This window comes from Chaetodon auriga, chromosome 10 (genome assembly GCF_051107435.1).
Source record: "Chaetodon auriga isolate fChaAug3 chromosome 10, fChaAug3.hap1, whole genome shotgun sequence".
NCBI classification, from domain to species: Eukaryota; Metazoa; Chordata; class Actinopteri; order Chaetodontiformes; family Chaetodontidae; genus Chaetodon; species Chaetodon auriga.
Genome location: NC_135083.1, coordinates 26,523,415 through 26,545,887, shown reverse-complemented (window position 1 = coordinate 26,545,887; position 22,473 = coordinate 26,523,415). Strand labels below are relative to the sequence as shown.

Here is a 22,473-nt window from a genome sequence, read left to right as displayed (position 1 = left end):
TGGAGTTGTGACAATAGATCTCCCCATGTTGTTTGAAGTAATCCAAGAAAGAGTAAAAAGCAAATCACTAGTCTCACCAGCTGTGCATCTATACGTACCCATGATCAACCAAGACTGGTGATGCAAAAAAGACGAGAAAAGCACAAACACACATTGGAGCTTGTATAAACAGTATCTTAAATTATCATCATCTTCTGTTGATCATGGAGGGCTCCAAGCGTATGAAGACGCAATGATTTTTAGGGTGAACACCTGATGGAAACATAATTATGAATATTTTATTCCATTTCCATTTTTTCCTCTAAATCCAATCTACTTGATCTTGAAGCAGTTGTGTTGTAAATAGTTCACTGTTTCGAAGCATTTGACACAAAAGACTGCTGCACAGATCCTTGGTACTGTATTTGTATTACTGGATCGGGACCATGGCAAAAGACTTGGTCACAATATCTGCAAGCATAGGAGCATTTCTGACATTCACTGCTATGGTTGTGAAATGTGCTGTTAAAATACAGGGGAAGTCAGACAGGATTAAGATGGTGTTGGACAGTGCCAGGATATTCTTGAATGTTGTGGACATATGTTGAGATCTCGATGCTACACTGAGGGAAGGATTTGCACCAACTCAGACAATTGGTCTGGATTACAGAATGGCCAATGTTGCGAATGGGACTTGGGTGGACACTGTGAATAGTTTTCACTGTGAAGCTGTTACAGTCCAGTAGGTGATAGTAATGGAACATATATGGATACCAACCGCTGAGAAGAAGAAGAAGAAGAAGAAGAAGAAGAAGAAGAAGAAGAAGAAGAAGAAGAAGAAGAAGAAGAAGAAGAAGAAGACACTGCTCTCACCCCCCCTCCACATCAAAAGGTGGCAGCAGTGCAACATCATGGATGCCAACTGCTGTAAAATTTCACAGAAGAAGTTGTCCGTTTCAAACGCAATATCTTGAGGAAACGCCGAACTATCTCGTATCGTGCTGAAACGAAAATTTGAAAGACACTACTTAACGTGTATTGGAATTCCTATGCAACGTACAATGTACGTGAATTACTGCGAGTTCTAAAAATTTAACGAAAAAGAAAGGGGCAGCGTTTTGTCAAGCCTGTGCTCGCTCGAACATAGTGACGCCCCTTTCTCTTAGCATAGAAAGCTAACACTAATTACTATCATTCAGTCGCGTTAGCTTGTAGAGATTTCAAAAGACGAGGGGGAAGGATGCAAGAGGATCATTTGTGAGGAACGACCCCCATCCACGGTAAGTCACGAAACCGAAACGGCTCACACACTGTCACTCGGCAGGCTCCCGTGGTAGCTAATGCTAAGTGCTTATCAGAGTTCACTGGAAGCCAGGGTTAGCTTGTAGCGTAGCATGGATTTGTCACCGCTGAACGCGTTCTCTTATCAGTTCGGACGAGGGAAGTTAAAGTAGATTAACGTTAATAACACGAGGACAAGGACCGACATTTGACTAACTTTTGCGAGATATATTGGGAGTTCAACGTTAGGCAGCTTGAAGAAATGTAACCTTATCTTAACTAGCTTGCGCTGACGTCATTTATCATTAACTTAATAGATTTCACCTGGATGTATCTGTCACTTTTCAACTTGGGCCCGTGTCACATGTAGTAATTTAGTCCGTTTTTAAAAGATTAAAGTAAGGGACGTAGACTATGCCTCGTGTGTTACCTTCAAACTGTGTGAAAGGTCACAGCTGAGTAATGGCCTTCCTGCACTGAGACAAATTTCAGTCATCTTAATATCTCGAAGCTGTTTTATTGGACTTCTTACAGTCCAGTAAAACAGCTCTACAGTTAATACCATTGCTGTTTCAGAGAAGATTCGCCTGTAAGATTCAGTCGTTGACACTGTGTCTTTGTGTTGGACTGTCTTGTAAGGCGTTCCAGATATTTTGTCCATGCAGTGTACATGAATTGAATGTGTACACCCAGTGCATGAATTACTAAATAACGTTCAGGAAAATGATCATATATATTCTAGAGGTGGAAGCTAAAACCGAAACTTACAAATGCACTAAAATATTTTGATGTTTAAACTGCCAACCAGTGCAAGCTATTTAATGTTACAAAGGTAAAGTTATCAGTGTTTTGCCGTTTTTATTATAAATAATTCCACTGAAGAGACCAAAATCAACAATGCATTTGAGACAGTGGCTGTGCCTAAAAAAAGATGCTAACCAGATGCTGCTCCTGCACAGTTTCCGTGTATTACTGAATGCTGAAAGGTGGTGATGATGGACTGGTGATGTGTATTGTTGTTGGAGGTGTGACAGGCAGCACAGACTGTCATGTTCATGGTAATTACCACACAAATAGCCTATAAACTTATATACTTGTTATCAAGCTGATTTGCCTAATCATATTGTGTTCCTGCAATCCTGCTGGCAAATGTTCAGAGCCCAGCACTGGGCTGCTGCCCAGGGGTTGGGAACAACTTAGGATGCTGTTTGGTTTCACTTATCAGCTTTATCTGTTTATCTGCCCAAGCAAGAGGTGTGCTGACAGGTGAAATAGAAGAAATCAATGGGCTTTGGGAGGCTTCAACTAGGGGTCGGTGATATGACCTAAAATCACAGAATTTATTTATTTATTTGTTTTTTTATGGTGCAGGTATTAGATCTCAGTATGACAAAACTAAAAGCGAAATTCCACTCAAAACATTATTCCACCTCTTTTGACTATTAACAGTGTAAGGCAACACATCTTATGAAAGACAAAAAAGATTAAAAATGTGTGTGTTTATTGACTCCAAACAAGAATGAGATGTAGGCCTACATCATCTTTGGAAGTAGTAACCTGCCCCATAATGTAGGTTAATTATTAAATGTAATGTCATTCATTGTCAGAGACGGACAAGGGGTAGGATTAGGCATCTCAAAACCGTTAGTGTATTACGTAAGTACAACACGCAGTGGACCAGAGGGCATTTACATTTGTCACGTCTGGCTATGTGAGACTACACAAAAAGAAACCGTTACCACTGCCAACTTTCTACTAAATTAAATACTCCAACATTGCTCCAAAGTGGGTCTAACATAAATGCTACTGGCTGCATTGGCCGTAGAATGTGCTAACACTAAATTCAGGAAGCTAACCAGCAGAATGAACACTAAAGCAGCATAAACATGGAAAAACTTAAAGGCTTGAAGTTTCAAGTTGGTATTGAATAAATCTGGTGAAAGTCAAACTCAAAGTAATTAATATTTAAATTGGGAACTGAACATCAAACTCAGTGATAAATACAATTCATTACAAATTTCAATTAATTCAATATAGCTAATATATTTAAGATGTGTTAAAGAGACAGAACTTTCTAAAAACATGCTAATAGCTATATATTTAAGATATTTTAAAAACATAGCTAATAGCTGTATGTGTTGAAATCTAATTGAAGTTGCACATTAATGGTGAGGAGAAGGAAAATTTAAATTTCTTTCTTTTTTTAAAGATTGCTGTTCAAATACAACCTTTCTGATACAATTCATGCATTCATGCAAGTCATGCATTGCATGCGCCCATTTTAATTAACCAGTTTTTTGTCATTCCAATTTAACCATTAGTCAGAGAATATCCTGAAGTGTGATTTCTTCGATTACATTGTTGGTAACAGAACATCCTGTTACCAACAATGTAAACATTTAAAATAAATACTGCATTTGGTGTACCCCTGCTGTTAGTGTTTGTCTCTCATTTCAGTGACAATTTGGCAAGACATGCTTAGAAGTGTGTGGAAGTGTAAATGTAGGTGTGAGTGTTTTTGATGTTTTTTCCTCTGTCCAGTGCCATGTCTCTGGTTTTCCCAAGACCAAACACCAACGCAGTCCACAGCAAGAAGGATAAGAGACTGATGGCGGAAGTGAATGCATCGCCACTCAAGCATTTTGTCACCGCAAAGAAGAAGATCAACGGGATCTTTGAACAGTTGGGGGCCTACATCAAGGAGAGCACTTCTTTTCTGGAAGGTACCCTCCTACCTGCCATTTTGTTTCCACCCCCTTCAGACATACACCCATGTATGATCACCTGAAGGCAATTTAACTTGTGTGCATCATGTCATTAGATTAGATTCAACTTTATTGTCATCATCAGAGTGCAACACAGAGACAACGAAATGCAGTTTAGCATCTAACCAGAAGTGCAAATAGTCATAAAATAAAAAAAAAAAAAAAAATAAAACAATTAAAAAAAAAAAAAATATATATATATATATATCTATATATATATATATATATATATATAAAAAAAAAAAATAGTGCATGTGGCATGAAGTATAAACAGTATGAGGTAGGTGCAGGTAGTGCAAGTGATTTCTATTAAACTGTAAAAACATGTGCAACATGGTATGTAAACAGGTGACATGTGCAACAGGTAGTAAGTGGCAGTGCAGTAAAAGGTGGACAGAGCTCAGCAGGGTAACAGGTCTGGAGACAAAGCTATTCCTGTGCCTGCTGGTGAGGGAACGGAGGCTCCTGAACCTCCTACCAGATGGTAGGGGGGCAAACAGACCATGGTTGGGGTGAGAGCTGTCTGTGCTGATGCTGTGCGCCCTTCTTAGACACCGCTTGCGCTGGAGGTCCTCAATGGCAGTTAGCTGGGCACCAGTGATGTACTGGGCAGTTTTCACCACCTGTTGCAGGGCCTTCCGCTTGGAGACTGTGCAACTGCCGTACCATACTGAGATGCTGTTGGTCAGGATGCTCTCAATGGTGCAGCAGTAGAAATTGACCAGCATCTTGCTACTTTCCTCAGTCTCCTCAGAAAGTAGAGGCACTGGTGTTATGCAGAAGTATACTAAGTGGTGTTTCAGCACGCCATGACATCGCTGATGGGTGTGGTCAAAGGTCAGAAGACTTGGAAAAACTTTTGACAAGGGGAGTATGCAACTTTTTGGCATGACAGTTACGCTTTAAAGGTACTCTTTGGAGTTTGGGACCACCAGTGACTCTGTGGTCCAATGTCTTATGAGTGGATCTCTGTTCTGTTTGTATTTTGTGACCATGCACAAGAATGTCCATGCACTTGGGACATACATCTGTGTTGTGCAGTATACTTTATTTTCTTGCTGGTTGTTTTACCTTATTTCCTCAAGACTGTTTTTTGTCTGTTGCCTTGTTTTTCTGTTGATGCACTTTCTGACTTTCTTCTCTCGGAAGGTGCTACTAGTTGCATTACTGATCAATGCTTGGTGGCAGTAACATGCAGGGAGGAAGAGGGCTGATGGCTAACAAACATGAATAACAATGCAGCTTTCACTTGAAATAGCTAACTATCATTACTTAAAGGATAAATGCTGCAAATGTTTTATGAGGAAGGGAATGCATTCAACACTTAAGTTAGGCCTTAAGGATGCACACAATGTCTTTTTATGAATGAAAAATACAATAAAACTCCAAAGAGCAGATGTAACTATAATAGTGGCCTTGCTGCTTGAAAGTCACTTTCAGTATCTACCATTATCTGGCTATATATTTGACATCATTCTAAAAACATGTTAAGTATGATGTAGTTTGGTATTATACTGCCAGGCTAATACAGAGGCTATCTATGGAAACTCCAAGTGTGGTAGGAATGATTGACCTCTGCCTGATGACCTCCACATGATAGATACTTACAAAAATGATGAGCTGGACCCAGTCACCACAGAGGAGCAGGTCCAGGATGTCCGGGGTTACCTCGCCAAGGTGGCAGGGATTGGAGAAGTACTTGCCCGTAGGCATATGAAGGTGGTCTTCTTTGGGAGGTATGTATATCTGTTTCTTACCCTCTCTTTGTAGTTTTAGAAGTCTCTTTGTTCATATTGAAATCAAAATTACTTTATTATTTACAGGCACCTTTTGCTTCTTTTGCATTCATTAAACTACTTTTCAATCTTATTCTGTTTACCTATAGAAAATCTACAAATGTTAAATTTTACCTGAGACATGTTCACCAAAACTAAAGCTGTGGAAAGACTGCAGGCTAAATGTTGTTTGCTCTGAAGGACGAGTAATGGGAAGAGCTCAGTGATCAATGCCATGCTGTGTGACAAGGTGCTGCCATCTGGAATAGGGCACACCACCAACTGCTTCCTAAGGGTGGAGGGCACCGATGGCAATGAGGCCTTCCTCCTCACTGAAGGCTCTGAGGAGAGGAAGAGCATAAAGGTCAGCAGAACTCATTGACTGCCTTTAAATGCACATAGGTATGCTGCTCAGGTTGTCTGACTTCCAAAACATGTCTGCAGTCTCCACAACTCCAGTCTGTACAAGTGGAATTTTGGTGTGTGCTGTCAGTGTAAACGCTGCTGATGCTGATGCTGATGCTGGTGTGTGTGTGTGCGTGTGTGTGTTTACAGACAGTAAACCAGCTGGCCCACGCTCTCCACCAAGATGAAGACCTGGATGCTGGCAGTTTGGTCTGTGTCATGTGGCCTAAAGCCAAGTGTGCTCTCCTCAGGGATGACCTGGTGTTAGTGGACAGGTCAGTCACAAGTTAAGTTAGTTAAGTTAAGTTAGTTGTTTATTCAACAAATTCATTTCGATCTGCCGTTGGCAAAATAACCTTTGACAAAAGACAACATGTTGTCAAATGGATGACTTTTGTAAATGTGAGCTATTATGACACTCTTATAATGCTTCTACTAAAATGGTGGAATAAGAGTTGGAAAACTGCATTAGAAGTTGTTGTTCTGGCACTGTAGTGCAGCTCCCAGTTGTTCACCTTTTTAGAAATGAAATTTTGTGAACACATTAGGAGAACAAGGATATTTAAGGTTCTATGACCAGGTGTTGTGTACACAGTCACAGCATGTTATTCCAAGGCTAAGGTGGGCCCCTTGTGTACAGTGGTAGCCATTTTCTTTTCTTTTCTTTTTTTTTTTTTTTTTTGAGATTTTCTTTTTATTTGGAAAAGCAAATATTTACATTTTAATTTATAACAATGCAATCCTTCCCTGGACCCCTAAAGTATCTTTTCCCTTGGTTTGTCCGCCCCATTCCCCTGGTAGCCATTTTCAATGGTAAGATTGAACTGAAAAAACACAGCTACCCCTATGTTTGTAAAAGAAGTATGTTGCATTTCAGTTTTCTCAGCATGGCAAAGCAACAGAAAACTGAAATTAGTATCAGTTTTCGGTGCCTCGCCATGCTTACTTGCAGAGGACTGCAGTTAACTTATTCTACTTCCTGTTCTCCCTCTCAGCCCAGGAATTGATGTTACCACAGAACTGGATAGCTGGATTGACAAGTTCTGCCTGGATGCTGATGTCTTTGTTCTGGTGGCCAACTCCGAATCCACACTGATGCAGACGGTAAGAAGTGACAGATGGTCCATGAAGAATGTGTAGTTTGAGACAGAAGTCACTTCTTGAACTGGGTGAACTGTTGTGTTATTAGATAAAAGTAGAATGATCTGCAGGACTGTTGTTGTAAATATCAGTGCATTGCTAATGTATTAAATGTGTTTTCCACTGATGGCTTTAAAAACCGTTGTAAATGGTATCTTTCTACAGGAAAAGTCCTTCTTTCACAAGGTCAATGAGCGGCTCTCCAGTCCCAACATTTTCATCCTTAACAACCGCTGGGATGCCTCAGCCTCAGAACCTGAATACATGGAGGAGGTCTGTCTGTGCAACTTTGGGAAAAACATCTACACCTTGAAACACATTAAATTAAAGACATGGTGGAATTTTTTATATGGTGTATGCATATGTGTGGCTGTTGTACTATGATGCTTCATGCTGCTGACTCAGCTGTAGCATTATATTAGGTAGATGAACAGCTTAATTGGTGTTACCATTCCCCTTACCCCATCTGGTCTGCTAAGTGACCTCAGGGACACCTCATGCTTCACAGGCGTCTGTGCTCCCTGACTGCTATTCTGTATCTGAAGTTCTAAGCCTTGTCAATTACCCCCAGCAACATATAAACTGCGACAGTTTACTACCATATTGTTTTCCTACATTTTTCCCATAAAAAATTATGTCAGCAGCTTGGTAGCTCAGTGGTTACAATTATTATACTACAGGGTCCTGCGTATTGTCCCGACTTCAACGAGCTGGATTCATTTTGTGTGGAGTTTTCATATTCTCAGTCCAAAGACATGCTATTCAGGGCAATCAGAAATTGTCCACAGGTGTGTCTGTCTTGATATTTTAGCCCTGCGATGTTCAGAGAAATGGACTGACAGCACTGTCACCAAAGAAGCTGTGTCCCTTTGAGTTTTTCCCGTTATGCCTTATTCGTTGCAAATCACGTTCAATAAAGTGTGCTGTTGCTGTGTCAGGTCCGCAGGCAGCATATGGACCGATGCACCAATTTCCTGGTGGACGAGCTGGGTGTGGTTGACCGGGCCCAGGCCAGTGACCGCATCTTCTTCGTCTCTGCCAAGGAAGCACTCCAGGCTCGTGTGCAGAAAGCTCAAGGAATGCCTGAAACAGGTGTGGATCACAAATGTTTAAAGTAATGTGGTTCAGTGACTGACGGTTTTAAACATGACTGGTGTATTAATGCCATGTAGCAGGGTAGCAGTGCATACACTGTGAATGACTGTGTGTAAGTACAGCTTAAGAGATGGCTCCCGCAGTGCAAAGCTTGTTTTTGCCAAATCTCTACAGGTGGACACATTGCATGGTATATACCGTCATAGTGCCCAACCCTATTGTTCAGAGGACAGTGTCACATTGAATGGAACAGCAACAGGTGTAGTTTTACTGTGCAGGGTTTTCCAGCAATGTTTTAGGTCTTTGAATTGTTTCCTCTTAATAAAGCAGGTCTTTTTTTGTGATTTTATTTCTAACGTTTAAGGTTGACCACATACAAGGGCTGGGTATTTAATAATAATTTTCCAATTATGTTACTAGAAGGCACATTCATGTCATAATCAGATTGTTTTTTAAGTCACTTCAACTGTCTTCCACTGTATTACATCAGACCAAATCATTCAAATGTGTAAAACAAAACTTGAGTATTCAAGTATTGAAAAAGTGTCTTGAGGTCAGTACTGAAAGGCAGGCATCATATCTGAAACCATACTCTGACTCAGCCCAAACACAGAGCAGGTTTCTACAGTATTGCTTCTTGATGTTCTGTTTCAGGTGGAGCTCTTGCAGAGGGTTTTCAAGCCAGAATGTTTGAGTTCCAGAACTTTGAGAGGCGATTTGAGGTAAGATCCTCAAAGGTGTAACAAGAACAACAAATGTTAGTATTCCTTTCAAAAAGTAACTTGTGTAATTTAATTTGTACTGACTTTCCTTTACTTGAGTTATCAAAAGGTAGTTTCAGCTGCACTTAGAGTAAGTATCCTGTTTTTTGATATCTGATTGTTGGCCTATCTACTGATGTGGCCGCTGTATGTAGGAGTGTATCTCGCAGTCAGCGGTGAAGACCAAGTTTGAGCAGCACACAGTAAGGGCCAAACAGATCTCTGAAGCCCTGCGCCACATTATGGATTCTGTCCACATCGCTGCACAAGAGCAAAGGTGAGTCAGGTATTAAAGGCAGATTGTACATTTGTATGAACTAGAGGTGTCACAGTTTTGATTTCTAAATCAGACATTAATTGAAATGTGGATCAACAGGATTGGCTACTCTACCAGCATTTTTTTCTCTTTCAAAAATCAAATGGAATTGTGGTATGGCCAAAGACTGTATACACCAAGTAGTAGAAACAAATATGATCGTCTGCAGTCAGATACTGTTCCTGGTGTTACATATCATCTGGGCTGCAGCAGCACCAGTTAACTCAGACTATAAGCATTCTTCACGCCTTAATGGAATGCTTGGAGAAGGAATTCACATTGGTTTTCGTTGTGACAAAGACCCCATCTACAATTTACAGAAAATGCAGTTACATGTGTGGTGTACTACAGTGCACCAACAATTGGCCAACCTGTACCGTGGCTGTCCCACAGATTTCACTGCCAGCATGCAGCAGGTCTCTACCCTGCACAGACTACCATTCTTTGTGTGTATGTGTGTTTGTATATGTGCACGTGTGTGAGTAGGGTCTACTGCCTTGAGACCAAAGAGGACCGTCAGGACCGATTGGAGTTCATAGACAAGCAGTTGGACCTGTTGACCCTAGACTGTAAGGCCAAGATCAAGAAGATTACTGAGGAGGTGGAGAGACAGGTGAACCTCACCATGATATAACATACCTTAGCAGCTACAGTGGAACAGCTGGACCTTAAAGGAGCAATGTGTAAGACATGGCCAGAATTTATTTTTAAACATTCAAAAAAAAATGAGCTGACATTATTAGCACAGTGTGAAGAAGTAACACTGTCTGTCTGTGTATTGTGTTCCAGAGATATCTACTGAGGTTAGCATGCTAAACAGCTAGCCCCAACCCATCTTTCCTCGTAATACCACTTTGTACCTTAAAGTGCTGTGTTTGGTCCTGATCCGCAAAGTTTAAAGGCTGGCTGCTGTGCCTGGTTCCATTGCCTGTTGTGTGAAAGGCAATTATGCCCCGAGCTCTCAGTCAAAACACACTGTTAAGCTAATAGGGCCACTAGTGCCACAGCTAACTGAGCTAACTAGCTACAGCCAAAGATACAGCAAAGAGTACAGTGAGCAGCCATCAACAGCCCATGTGCTGCCCCCTGTTTGTTTGAGCGACCTTTGCCAGGCGGCCAGATCTTACACATTGAACCTTAGGTTCCTTCCTTGTGGACTTGTGGGGTAGTTAATAGTTCTCACCCCTGCTCTCTGCTCATGTCCAGGTGTCTAATGCCATGGCAGAGGAGATCAGGAAGCTCCATGTGCTGGTGGATGACTTCCACATGGATTTCCACCCATCACCAGTGGTGCTCAAGGTCTACAAGAATGTGAGTTTAACACACATATTCAACAGTGGTCGGTAAAAGCATGTGAGATCTGGGTGTTGCGTGTCATTAGCCAGTTGTCTAAAGGGTAATTTGAATGTCTGCATTTTTTGACATTCATCCGAAAGGCATCTTTAGTCCAAACTATTGATGGGCAGTAGTAGTAGTTGTTTCTATGAGGTGAAGATGACCAATAGTTTGGCGGGTCCACCCTGTGTTAGATGATGGTGTAATTGATGACAGGGGGCCCCTGTTCTCACCATAACCACTTCCCTCATACAGGTGCTGAATGTATGTGCATGTCAGCAGTTAGCTGTTTGTCAGCTGCTTGTGGTGATCAGTTGGTCTTTGTCAGCACTAGTTGTTGAGGTTGCCCCCTGTGTGTCAGGGCCTTCTACACACAATTGAGTGCAAATGCTCTCTGTACTAAGTCTGTACTATGCCATTGCTGAATGTAAACACATATAAATATCTCCCATACAGATCTGTCACTGTTTGAGGTGAACTGTTACCACCTCAAACACCCCTAACATAACTGTCTGAGATAAAATGAGATAAAACTAGATAAAAGCATAACCCTGAATGTGAATGTGATAATGCTATTGTATGTGCAACCTGAAGTGTTCCTGCTTACAACAGGATCGCTTAGTAATGTTTTCCACCCTCCCACAGCTCTTGTCACTGTGGTATCTACATGCAGTACAGTGCAAAGCTCACCCCTGGCCTCCTGTTAGCTCACTGAACCTGTATAAAGCCCATGTAATCTGTGTTATGTAAGAGCAGTGCAGGCTGAGTCATGATGTACTCATTAAACTCTGCAGTTTCATTTGCTGGGCAGAGAGGCCAAAAATGTTACTCCTGCCAGAGCCTTTCTTGTAACGTCTATGAAAATCTAATAGCTGTAAACCTGAACCTCACTGAAGCACCAAGTCTACACACAGAAACACTTCATCCATGGATGACCAAAGTATTGTACTTATTAGTAAGGCTAGAAGTAGGAATGGCAATAACAAGTCGCACTAAGTTAGAGTCACTGGGCCTCATGGAAGAACCAGTCGTATAAACAGATTTGTTCTTAAGTGTAAGAACAAAGTGTACAAGAGAACTTTTCTCATACTTAATTTCTCTTAGTTAATAACAAAACTCTCGAGTGGGTCAGAGCAAAAACCATTTTGACCTGAAATCATAATACCTGAATCTGAATGAATCTAGTTTCATTATTGTATTGTAATGAACTAAGATACAATATATTTAAAAAAAAAAAAAAATGTTATTTTATTCATGGTATCGTCATCATCATGGAGTCACTCAGCATCTAAGCTAGCTGGTTTTTCTACTTGTAAAATTCTTCCAGTGCACACTGGAACAATAGAGGCAATGTGACTGAGCCGTGGTGCAGTTGCATCCAGTAGACATGCACCAGATGCATTGCGTCTCACTAGTGTCAGTACAGCTGTCTCCACCAGCTGGGTAACAGCTCATGTTCTGCATGCATTTTTGTAGTATAGAGCAGTGATTCTAAACTGGAAGGTCACAGTCACAGACCCGTTTTCAGTGGGTTGCAGGCCTGCCTGCCTGCCTGGGCAAAAACAAACAAAAAAAAAATGCTTAAAAAAAATCCTGTGCTTTTATTTTGAAAGGGATTTTTTATGCAGTGGAGTGCCGTCTATTCATGTTGCGGCTTGTCATTAAGGGGTGATGGTGTTCCAGTGTTAAACGTTAGTCAGTCTGGCTCAGTGGTCACACACATCCAACTCAGCAGTAGTGAGGATGTACTGGGGCTGTCTATATGGCAAAAAATATGGTGCAATATTTTTTTTCGATATTGATCAATATTGATATTTATCACAATATATAATTTGTAATAATAATAATGCTGCCGGTTTGAAAAGTATCTTGACCCTGACTGAAGCCTGAAGAAACCAGAGGTTAAACTGAAACCATTAGTTCAACTTTTGAGTATAGTTTATTAACAAAAAAAAAACAGAATAATCTAATATAAGCAATTAACTTTGCCCAAATGGCATAGTTTCTATTTTTTTTAATTTTGTGTATATAGATTTTATTGAAGGATTTACTGAAGAACATCGAAATGTAATGTAATTTAGCAAATGTACTTTATCTGCCTTAACACAACAATAGAAGTTATCGTGCCCTGTCTTAGCGTTTTGAGGATGGTGGATTCTGCTCTGCAGTGATGTTGCTGTCTGCTGTCTGTGTGTGAGGAGCTCAGCCCTGGCCTCGTACACACAGGCAGCGATACACAGACCAGAGACAGAGAGGCAAAAGTCGCGTTTGTGCCCCTCGGTTTCACTGATTATTTTTCTTTTTTTCCAGAGGACATCTACATTCATAACCACTTTCTTCACCAGTAGTTTTGTATGGCAGGAAAGGGGTGTGTGATGATGAGCAAGCCAAAAAACTGATGACTAGCTGTTGTTGTATTTGTTTCCTCTGTGTGATAGTGTTCTGTCTAATCATTGTTATTGACATGAAGGTTATTGCAATCCCCTGTTGATCATTTTATCACCCAGCTCTAGGATTTACTTTTAAAAGAACTGAACAACAGCAGTTGTTTTCTTTGACTGTTTCTTTGTTGCGGGTGTTTTTCTCTTGTTCTAGGGTCTCCATCGGCACATAGAGGAGGGTCTGGGCAAGAACATGTCAGAGAGATGCTCAACCTCCATCACCAGTGCGCTGCAGGCCACACAGACTGACATGATTGGTAAGCATCCTCCTGTTTCCACCCATGCACTGTTAGCACTGCACAGGCTCCAGTTTGCTTCAGTGGGCTTTAATGCGCACAATCACAATGCCACTGGCTCCATGGATTTTATACTATATATTATAGCTACTACAATCCTTTTGGAGAAACATGCATTAAGGCACACTGTCTGTCACTGAATGTATTATCCTGATTCAGACACACACACTGAAGTGTTTGCTGTCCGTGTGTGTGTGCAGAGGGTCTGAAGCCTCTGTTGCCCAGCCCGGTCAGAGAGCAGGTAGACAAGCTGGTTCCTCGTCAGTGCTTCAGCCTCAGTTATGACCTGGCCTGTGACAAGCTTTGCAGTGACTTTCAGGAGGACATAAGCTTCCACTTCTCTCTGGGCTGGACCATGCTAGTCAACCGCTTCCTGGGGCCCAAGAACACCCGGCGAGCCCTCATGGGCTATAATGATCAGGTAACACCTTGAGGAACATAAACCCCTTCTCCCAGACCTACAGAACAGATTCATAGTATCTTAAAGGGTCTGGATAAAGAATATTTGTCCTTCAAGAGCTTATTTAGCAAATGGCATCCATATTGCAGTCTTAACAGTGAGCCTAATACAAGAACTTTTTCATATGCACCTACTTCTTCTAAACCCCATATTCAGCATGCTCTTATCTGTTGTACATCTCTCATTTCAATTTGAATGCCACTTGTTCATTGGTAGGTGTGTGTTTGTGAAATTTCATCATGTTTATAATCCGCATACCTACAAACCATGACTCCACTTTGTGGGCTAGGAAAGAAAAACACACTGAGGAGCTTCAAGTACTGCTGTTGGAAATTGGCATGCAAAACAGAACAAAAAATTTGCAGTGCCAGTACAAGTATTAGAGGACCCAAAAATCTGTCAGTAACGTATTATTACAGAGCTGTACTTTGGTAGAAATAAAGCACAGAATAGTACACATGACTTAGATGGGAGGTGGTCAAGAGGAAGTGGGTTTCTGCTGGTCCTGTTGGTCTAAAATCCAATAATATGAATTTTTGGCCCTAAATAATGCAACATTGACAGGCCTGAAAAATATATTATTTTATGAGTTAACTTTGAAGGCTTGCTTTGTGTTTTTGGGAGAAAATTTGTATTTATCACACTGCAGCACAACTACAAAATTAAACTAGCATGGAACCAGTAACCATTACCATGTAACCATGGATTTGACGTGCTGTTTCAATCCTCCTGGATTGTGATGAACACTCTAAGCCAGTCTGTGCTCTGCATTTTTCAACTGTGTTCTCCCTGCAGGTCCCTCGGCCCATGGCCCTGACTCCAGTCAGCACCAGCATGCCTCCATTCCCACAAAGTTCCATGACCCAGGAAGAGCTGATGGTGTCCATGGTGACCGGTCTCGCCTCCCTTACCTCCCGTACTTCCATGGGTGTCCTTGTGGTTGGTGGCGTGGTGAGGGCATACATGCACACAAATTAGATCAGATATGGATGAAATGTGAATGATGAAGAATAAAGGCTTTTGATCAAAGGTGACGGCTGAAAGGCTAAAAAGCGAGGTGTGGTTGAAAGCTATGGCAAAAGCTAATAAATGATCCTTCAGTTTTTTTATTTTGATATTCACTGATCCAAGTAGTGATGGAATTCAGTGAAGAAAATAAGATATAAATACAAATTCTACACATTTCCATCATATATTTTATATAGCACAAAGATTTGTATGAAATGTGCAAAAGATTCATTATTCATCATTATACTCACCTACCAATTTATTAGGTACACCTGTTGAACAGGTCTGGCTTAAGCCAAATATCTAAGCGTAACATAACAAGAACTCATTGCATTTGGGGATGGTCAAGATGATCTGCTGAGGTTAAAACCAGAAGAGCTCCTTGGTCTTCATGGTGTGATGTCTCTTGCTTAGTGGTGTTGCAGCCTCTGGGGCCTTTCAGAAAAGGTGTGTTTATACTAACAGATCATGTGACACTTAGATTGCACACAGGTAGACTTCATTTCACTAATTATGTAACTTCTGAAGGTAATTGGTTGCACCAGAACATTTTAGGGGCTTCATAGCAAAGGGGGTAAATACATATGCACATGCCAATTTTCAGTTTTTTATTTTTTAAAATTCTTTTTTTATATACATTTCTCTCATTTCACTTCACCAACTTAGAGTATTTTGTGCAGATCCATGACATAAAATTCAAATAAAAAAATAATTAAATTACAGGTTGTAATGTAGCCAAGGGGGGTGAATACTTTAGCAAGGCACTGTATGCAGAAGAGCATCTCTGAACACACAACATGTGGAAGCTTGAAGCAGATGGGATACAGCACGAAAGACCACATCAGGTGCCCCTCCTGTCAGCAAAGTGCAGGAAACTGAGACTACAGGTAGCACAATGTCAGCAAAATTAGACAATGGAAAATTTGAAAAATGTTGCCTGGTCTGATGAGTCTCAATTTGTGCTGCAACATTCAGATGGCAGGTCAGAATTTGATGTAAACAACAAGAAAACATGGATTCATCCTTCCTTGTATCAACGGTCCATGCTGGTTTTGATGTAATGGTGTTGGCATATTTTCAGACCCCTTAGGACCAATGGAGCAGTGTTTAAACCAGGGCACCAAAAAAGTGGTGCCAGTCCACTTGTCCTGGATGGTTCCGGTGTCCTAGACAAATGACAGAACTTCTAGTCAGTTGTTATCTTTGTTTATTGACTCTGTTTTCCCATTTTTTTTGGTGTGTGACTAATGGGGTCAACATTTTTCAATTTGCTCCCATATTGTGTGTGTGATGTAATCCGGTGTATGTCCACTAAAAGTGTTTCTTTTTGCCTCTGACAGGCTCAGATTGTTATTCTTAGTGTCTGATGACATTATGGAAAAATTCCCTCAAGACAAAGACCCTTTTATTTAACCAAAAACAGTTGCTATATTGCTCTTGCCAAAGCCACCAGACTCCATTTACAGAAAGAATAATTTCATCTTTGGAAAACACTTAAAACAGAAACAAAATAAATCTTACCAAAACTTTCTGGGTTTGTCTCTCCACTAATCACCAACTTGGGGCTTGTACTGGGGGAGGATGGACATCACAGAAGCAGTGGGGGAAATCTGTGTAGTGCCAGAATATTTTCACATCTAAATCTGGAATTATTTTCATCAGACATTATGACCAGAGAGATTTACATATGTTGGACCTAATTTTCCCTGTAAGAAACCGGTCATTACAGGATAACAGAACCCCTGGTTTAAATGCCAAAGCCTGCCTGAGTATTGTTGCTAACCATGCCCCTCCCTGAATGACCTCAGTGAACCCAACTTCCACTGGCTACTCCCAGCAGGATAATGCACCATGTTACAAAGCCCAAATCATCTCACACTGGTTTCTTGAACGTGACAATGAGTTCAGTATACTCAAATGGCCACAGTTCCTAATCCCAGACCCTAGTCCAAAACTGCACCTGTGGGACATGGTGAACGGGAGATTCCCATCGCGGATATCTTCCACTGACAAATCTGCAGCAAGCGCGTGATGCTATCAAGTCCATATGGACCAAAATCTATGAGGATTTTTTTTTCCAGCACCTTGTTGAATCTATACCACAAAGAGGCATTGAGGCAGTTAAAATGGTGAAAGGGGGTCCAACCCTGTACTAGTAAGGTGTACCTGTTAAAGGGGCTGGTGAGTGTATGTGTGATACAAGATTTTTGATGTGAATAATGCATGTTTGCACATTCAGTTTACTGTGCACATTTTTATTACTTATTGCACATCTTCTTACTTCATTTATTATGACGACACCAGGCTTGGTTGCTTTCAAACCATTACTCGCCAGTAGCTCCTGTATACCAGGATAAACCATCATCCATCAGTAATCTTGACAGCGCTAGATAGCTGCAGACTGTGTTTAGATGTCAGAGGGAGGGGGGGTTTGGCCACATCTAAAGCTTTCTTTTGTGTGTGCAGATCTGGAAGGCAGTGGGTTGGCGTCTGATTGCTTTGTCATTTGGTCTGTATGGCCTCCTCTACGTCTACGAGCGGCTCACTTGGACCACAAAGGCCAAGGAGAGAGCCTTCAAGAGACAGTTTGTGGACTACGCCAGTGAGAAGCTGCAGCTCATTGTTAGCTACACTGGATCTAACTGCAGCCACCAAGTCCAGCAGTGAGTATGTTAGCTGACCACACACAGATGGTCACTACTATCCACCTCAGTTATCATGTTCATTTATTCAGTGATTTGAAAGAAGGGTTAGGGTTAGGGTTACTGAAAACCCAACTTAATTTTGCAATTAAGCATTAAATGCTAACCAGGGAACTCTTTTTGTGTTGCCAGGCTCTTTGTTAGTATTACGTTTTTTAATGCTGTTTGTGTCCCTGCTGTTTGTGGTTATCAGGGAGTTGGCGGGTGTGTTTGCTCAGCTCTGCCAGCAGGTAGACGTCACCCGTCAGAACCTCGAGGACGAGATCACTGACATGAACAGCAAGATTGAGCTGCTGGACGGCCTGCAGAGCAAGGCTAAGCTGCTGAGGTGAGAACCACACCACACACAGCGTACATATGCAGCTAGACAGTAGGACAAGTGTGCAAATACTAGATACTTGCTTGGAGTGGTGGTGGGGCATAGCTGTCCCTGCTATTTGCACTGTGATTCACTGTAAACAGCCCAGCTCTCCACCTGAGCTAATGACACATGGAATTTATAGAGTGTGCAGACTGAGTGCAGCCGTGTGACAACAGTGATCTTACACATCTGTGTAATGTCTCTGTGTCAGACTGTATGACATCAATGTCTTAGGCATGTCAGCGTATGTGATAAATGTGTGGTTAATAGTATTGCTGACATGGAAGTAGGTAAAATCAGCACACATCATACATTTGCGTTTTTCTGATTGGTGGCTCATAGCAGTGATCACATCGCACACCAAGCTTATCTTATGACATATCAACTTTATGTTGCCTGTCTCACTGCGATCACTCATTCAAATTAGTGCTGTCAATTATGCAGCACAGCTGGTGTCATTAGCCAGCCTTCATAGCTCCTTTCAGTCATGTATTTTGTCAGATAAATGTGAATATTCTTAATGTGTGTGTGTGTGTGTGTGTGTTTGTTGTTGTTGTGGTTGTTGTTAGGAACAAGGCGGGCTGGCTGGACAGTGAGCTCAACATGTTCACCCAGCAGTACCTTCACCACAGCAAGTAAAGCAGACAGCACATCCACCTGAGAGACTAAACAACACCAGAGGAACATTTGGTACGACAAAGTTTTCAGCAGAAGAGCAGAAATAAAAGGGATAGTTTGAATGAGTCTTGTATGAGTGGAAGGAGTTACTGGGTGGTTGTGATGTGAATATATGAACATAAGTTCAGGACGGGAGTCCTGTTATCAGCTAGTGATTCGTCAGACTAAAATAAAAGATAAAAAACAGGGTCAACTATTAAATAGAAGCCAAAACATGAAAAAAAGTTAAATCACATCAAAGCTTATCATCCCCAAGTACATTTTCTGAAGATTATTCCTTTGTATTTAGCACTTTCATGTTGAGTTGTGGTGACAGGCAAATGAAAATGAACCTGAGGTTTCCAAATGGTTAACAGATCTGACTTCAGAACAGAAGTACAGTCTGAACTCTCCTTGCATCCTTATTAGAGCAGCTGACTGACCAGCTTCTGTCAGAAACTTCACATTGTCCTTTAAGTTAGAGTCCACTTAACTCTGCCACGTTTAACCTGTGCAGATTTGATTTTGTATATACCGTTTGAACACTGGACAAGTGCCATGCTCAAGTGAAAGGCAGTCCACATGAAGGAATGGATGAAAGTGTCTTATGTTAGTAGAATAATGCGATGAACTGAAGATATGCAAAATACTTTATTCCTCCAACTGTTGTAGAATATTTGGAAAATGTAGCCTTTTTTCCGACAGTGATGTAGAGAATGAACAGCAAGCAAAGAAGAAAATACAAGATTGCAGTTTTGTGTGTTAATGCATATTTTGTGCAATGCCAAACGATGTTATTTAATCTCTCTGTAGAGACATAAATCTTTAAACACAACTCACAGATACATAGTTTCATGATTTAAAAGCGTTTCCTAACAGCTGCTCACTAACTTTTATCGAACGTTGCAGGAGGAAATGTTTGTGGGGGATATGTTCATCCACAACAGTGGCACACAGGAATAAGCTGTATCAGGCTTTGATACTCACACAGTACATGTCAGTAGATACATTCAGTGTTTGCTTTGTACGTGAGATTTGTTGACAAGAAGAAAAGTATTGAATATCACCAGACTTCATTTAGTTCAGTTGCAACATTTAGTATTGTTTTGGAAAAATAGAACCACCTGCAAATCAATAAATAATAAATGTAATGGCTCTGACTTAAATCTCACAAGACACACAGACGCTGAAGTCAGTTTCTTGGGATTTTAACTTGAAAGACATCCTCTAAATTTTGTAATAGTGCTTGTAGTATCCCCAAATGTCTACAGCCTGTCGATCTTCTCACAGTGACGTGTATCTGACTATATGTCATCTATAAGTGACAATGATTGGGAAACAGCGTTTGCTTTACAGAGTTTGTCCACCAGATAGTGCTGGAGTCATGTTTACTGTATGCTGTGAAACATCCCACTCAGCACATATCCTGGTCACTATTCTTTAATAGCCAATTCGAAGGGATTCTTATCAGAGATGTTCATGTTATATGTTCATGACAAACATAAACTGACTTCAAATCTGTCATTATCAGATTTGTGCAACTTTTGGGTGTCAGTATCAGTACGAGCCTATAAAGTCCACTATTAGTTGGACTCTGCCCTGTACCTTACATTTGATAAGAGGAGATCCAAGGGAATTTGGTGCATCTTAAACAAAATTGAGGTGTGTGATTTTATTGTCAGCTTTCTTCAATTAAAGTCTGCATCCAGCCTTTTCTCACTTTTCGCAAGTTGAGTTGTCTCAGACTTCAGAACTTCTGTCACGTTGTGTTCCACACATATCTAATGAACCGCTTTCCCCAAACCAAATTTTAGAGAACAGTGTTTTTAGTATGAGATATTTACACTGTCAATGGCTGCCTGTCTGGTGTATTTTTGTTTTGCACTGAATGCATAGTATGTGGGCCAGGCTCTGTTACTGCAGCACTGTGCTCTCTGCCTCTGTCAATATTGCATATGGTTTGACTTCAAAAGGAAGAGTGTATGGTGATGGTCAAAGGAAGGGTGGCCAAATTCGACAACAGCTGTACTTTTGGTTTCTAAAATGTGTAAACAAGGTAATTTAATAATTGGCCTTCCAACTGGAAAGAGAGTGGGGTGTTGAAAGAGATGAAACCACATCAGATTGGATGTTCCTATATTTGTCCAGTATGTAAATGTCTTGGTTGATTGGGCCATGTTGTAAATTAAAGCCATACACAGCGTGTTGCTAGGTGAGCAGGGAGGCTGCCGTACAACACTTCCTTCAGAGTGAAGATATGCACTTTATCAGTTTGCTGCTTTTTTGGTGGTTGGCTTCAGGAAGGTGAAAGTAGCTGCATGCAGTGGCTGTGGTAGTTTGTTGTCCTGTTAATATGTTCAAACATATGTATGTATATAAAAAATAAAGGCACAATGCTTTAAAAGTGTACTAATAGTAAGTTGAGCATTTGTGGAACAGTTTTTACTCGAGACCACACGTTCTAATGTGCAGTGAAACCACAGTCCCAACCGAACACTGGAGTGGAGCTACCCACCACAGTCACAACACTGAGCTCACTTATCACATGTGGAATTTTAATAAATGGTCATACTATTCTTTCAAAAAACACATTGTTCAAATTGTGTTTATTTGAAACAAAAAAACAGAATGAGCAAATGTATTGTTGAACTTTGAAGCTCTCAAATATCGTTATTGACCTAACAAGTACAGTATCAGTGAGGCTGTAGCATGCATACACTCAGTAAATCTAACAGTGTTCCTGTTGGATTTACATACAGTTTGCATAAAATGTAAAATGTAGCCTGATGTTAGCAGTGGAGGACAGTCATCGTCATCATAATGACAATCAGAGCGATCAGTCTACTCGTCTTGGAGTCTGGACACGCCAACCTTCTGATTTTAAGTAAGCCTGTAGTGCAAGTCCAAGGAGGGAAAAGTCAGCCTGTTTGTATCGAAGAAGAAGAAACAAAAGAAGCATTTGCAGTCACAAGGACTGCTCCTGGGATGATGAGGATGGTTCATGCACATTACACAGACATGAGCCCCAGTGAGGCAGACCTGGTCAGACCTGGTGGGCATGCGTGCACAGCATCAGGGCTGCAGAACCATGTGCTGTTTCAGCCATCCATGTGTTGATGCACTCTTGGCCATAATGCTGATGATAACTGATACAAATATATGAGTGTATGTCGGAATGAAGTCATTCTAGGTAGATGATAGAAAATGTACAAATTTGATCTTCGGTTTTGAATGTTATAGAAAGATGATGGAAACCAACCTTTCCTGAAAATCTTGAATGTCTACACATCCTCCCTATGTCAGAAAACATTTGTGATCTTCCAAGAACATTTTATCAACCTAGCATGCAGCATTTTAAAGTTTTGGCTTATTGGAGAATTTGGCCAGTAGATAGCAATATGATGTCACTGACCACAGTTGCTTTTACTCAAATTCGGGTAGCTTCTCAGGAGCAAACTAAAACGGACAAAAGCTGGCAACATTTCAGGGCCTCATTCCTAGAACAGGGTGTATTTGGGGATGACCCAATGAAGTTTCTTCGGAAAAGACCCATGTAATTATGTCCTCATTAAAATGACAATTCCTCAGTTTGAGCTGTTCATTCTTAAATGTCGTGGAATGAACATGTGACCATCGAATGAGGAACTGTATTGTGAGTATTTATTTATTCACTATTAACCTGTAGTTTCTAACCAC

General features: G+C 40.9%; 2 protein-coding genes across 2 annotated transcripts in view; one reads left to right on the top strand and one right to left on the bottom strand.

Annotated features, from left to right (window-relative positions):
• The window catches only part of asxl1 (ASXL transcriptional regulator 1), a 148,703-nt gene that overhangs the window by 61,075 nt on the left and 65,155 nt on the right, over positions 1-22,473 (bottom strand). The gene's annotated exons all lie outside the window — the stretch shown is intronic.
• Positions 799-21,184, top strand: mfn2 (mitofusin 2). Its single transcript, XM_076740499.1, has 18 exons — positions 799-1,259; positions 3,802-3,983; positions 5,626-5,761; positions 6,002-6,164; positions 6,356-6,480; positions 7,201-7,309; positions 7,511-7,618; positions 8,284-8,437; positions 9,095-9,162; positions 9,357-9,478; positions 10,004-10,130; positions 10,724-10,828; positions 13,448-13,550; positions 13,790-14,010; positions 14,845-15,000; positions 17,524-17,720; positions 17,953-18,087; positions 18,690-21,184. Exons 2-18 carry the CDS (start codon positions 3,806-3,808, stop codon positions 18,757-18,759), a joined length of 2,277 nt encoding a protein of 758 aa, XP_076596614.1. The 5' UTR covers positions 799-1,259; positions 3,802-3,805; the 3' UTR covers positions 18,760-21,184.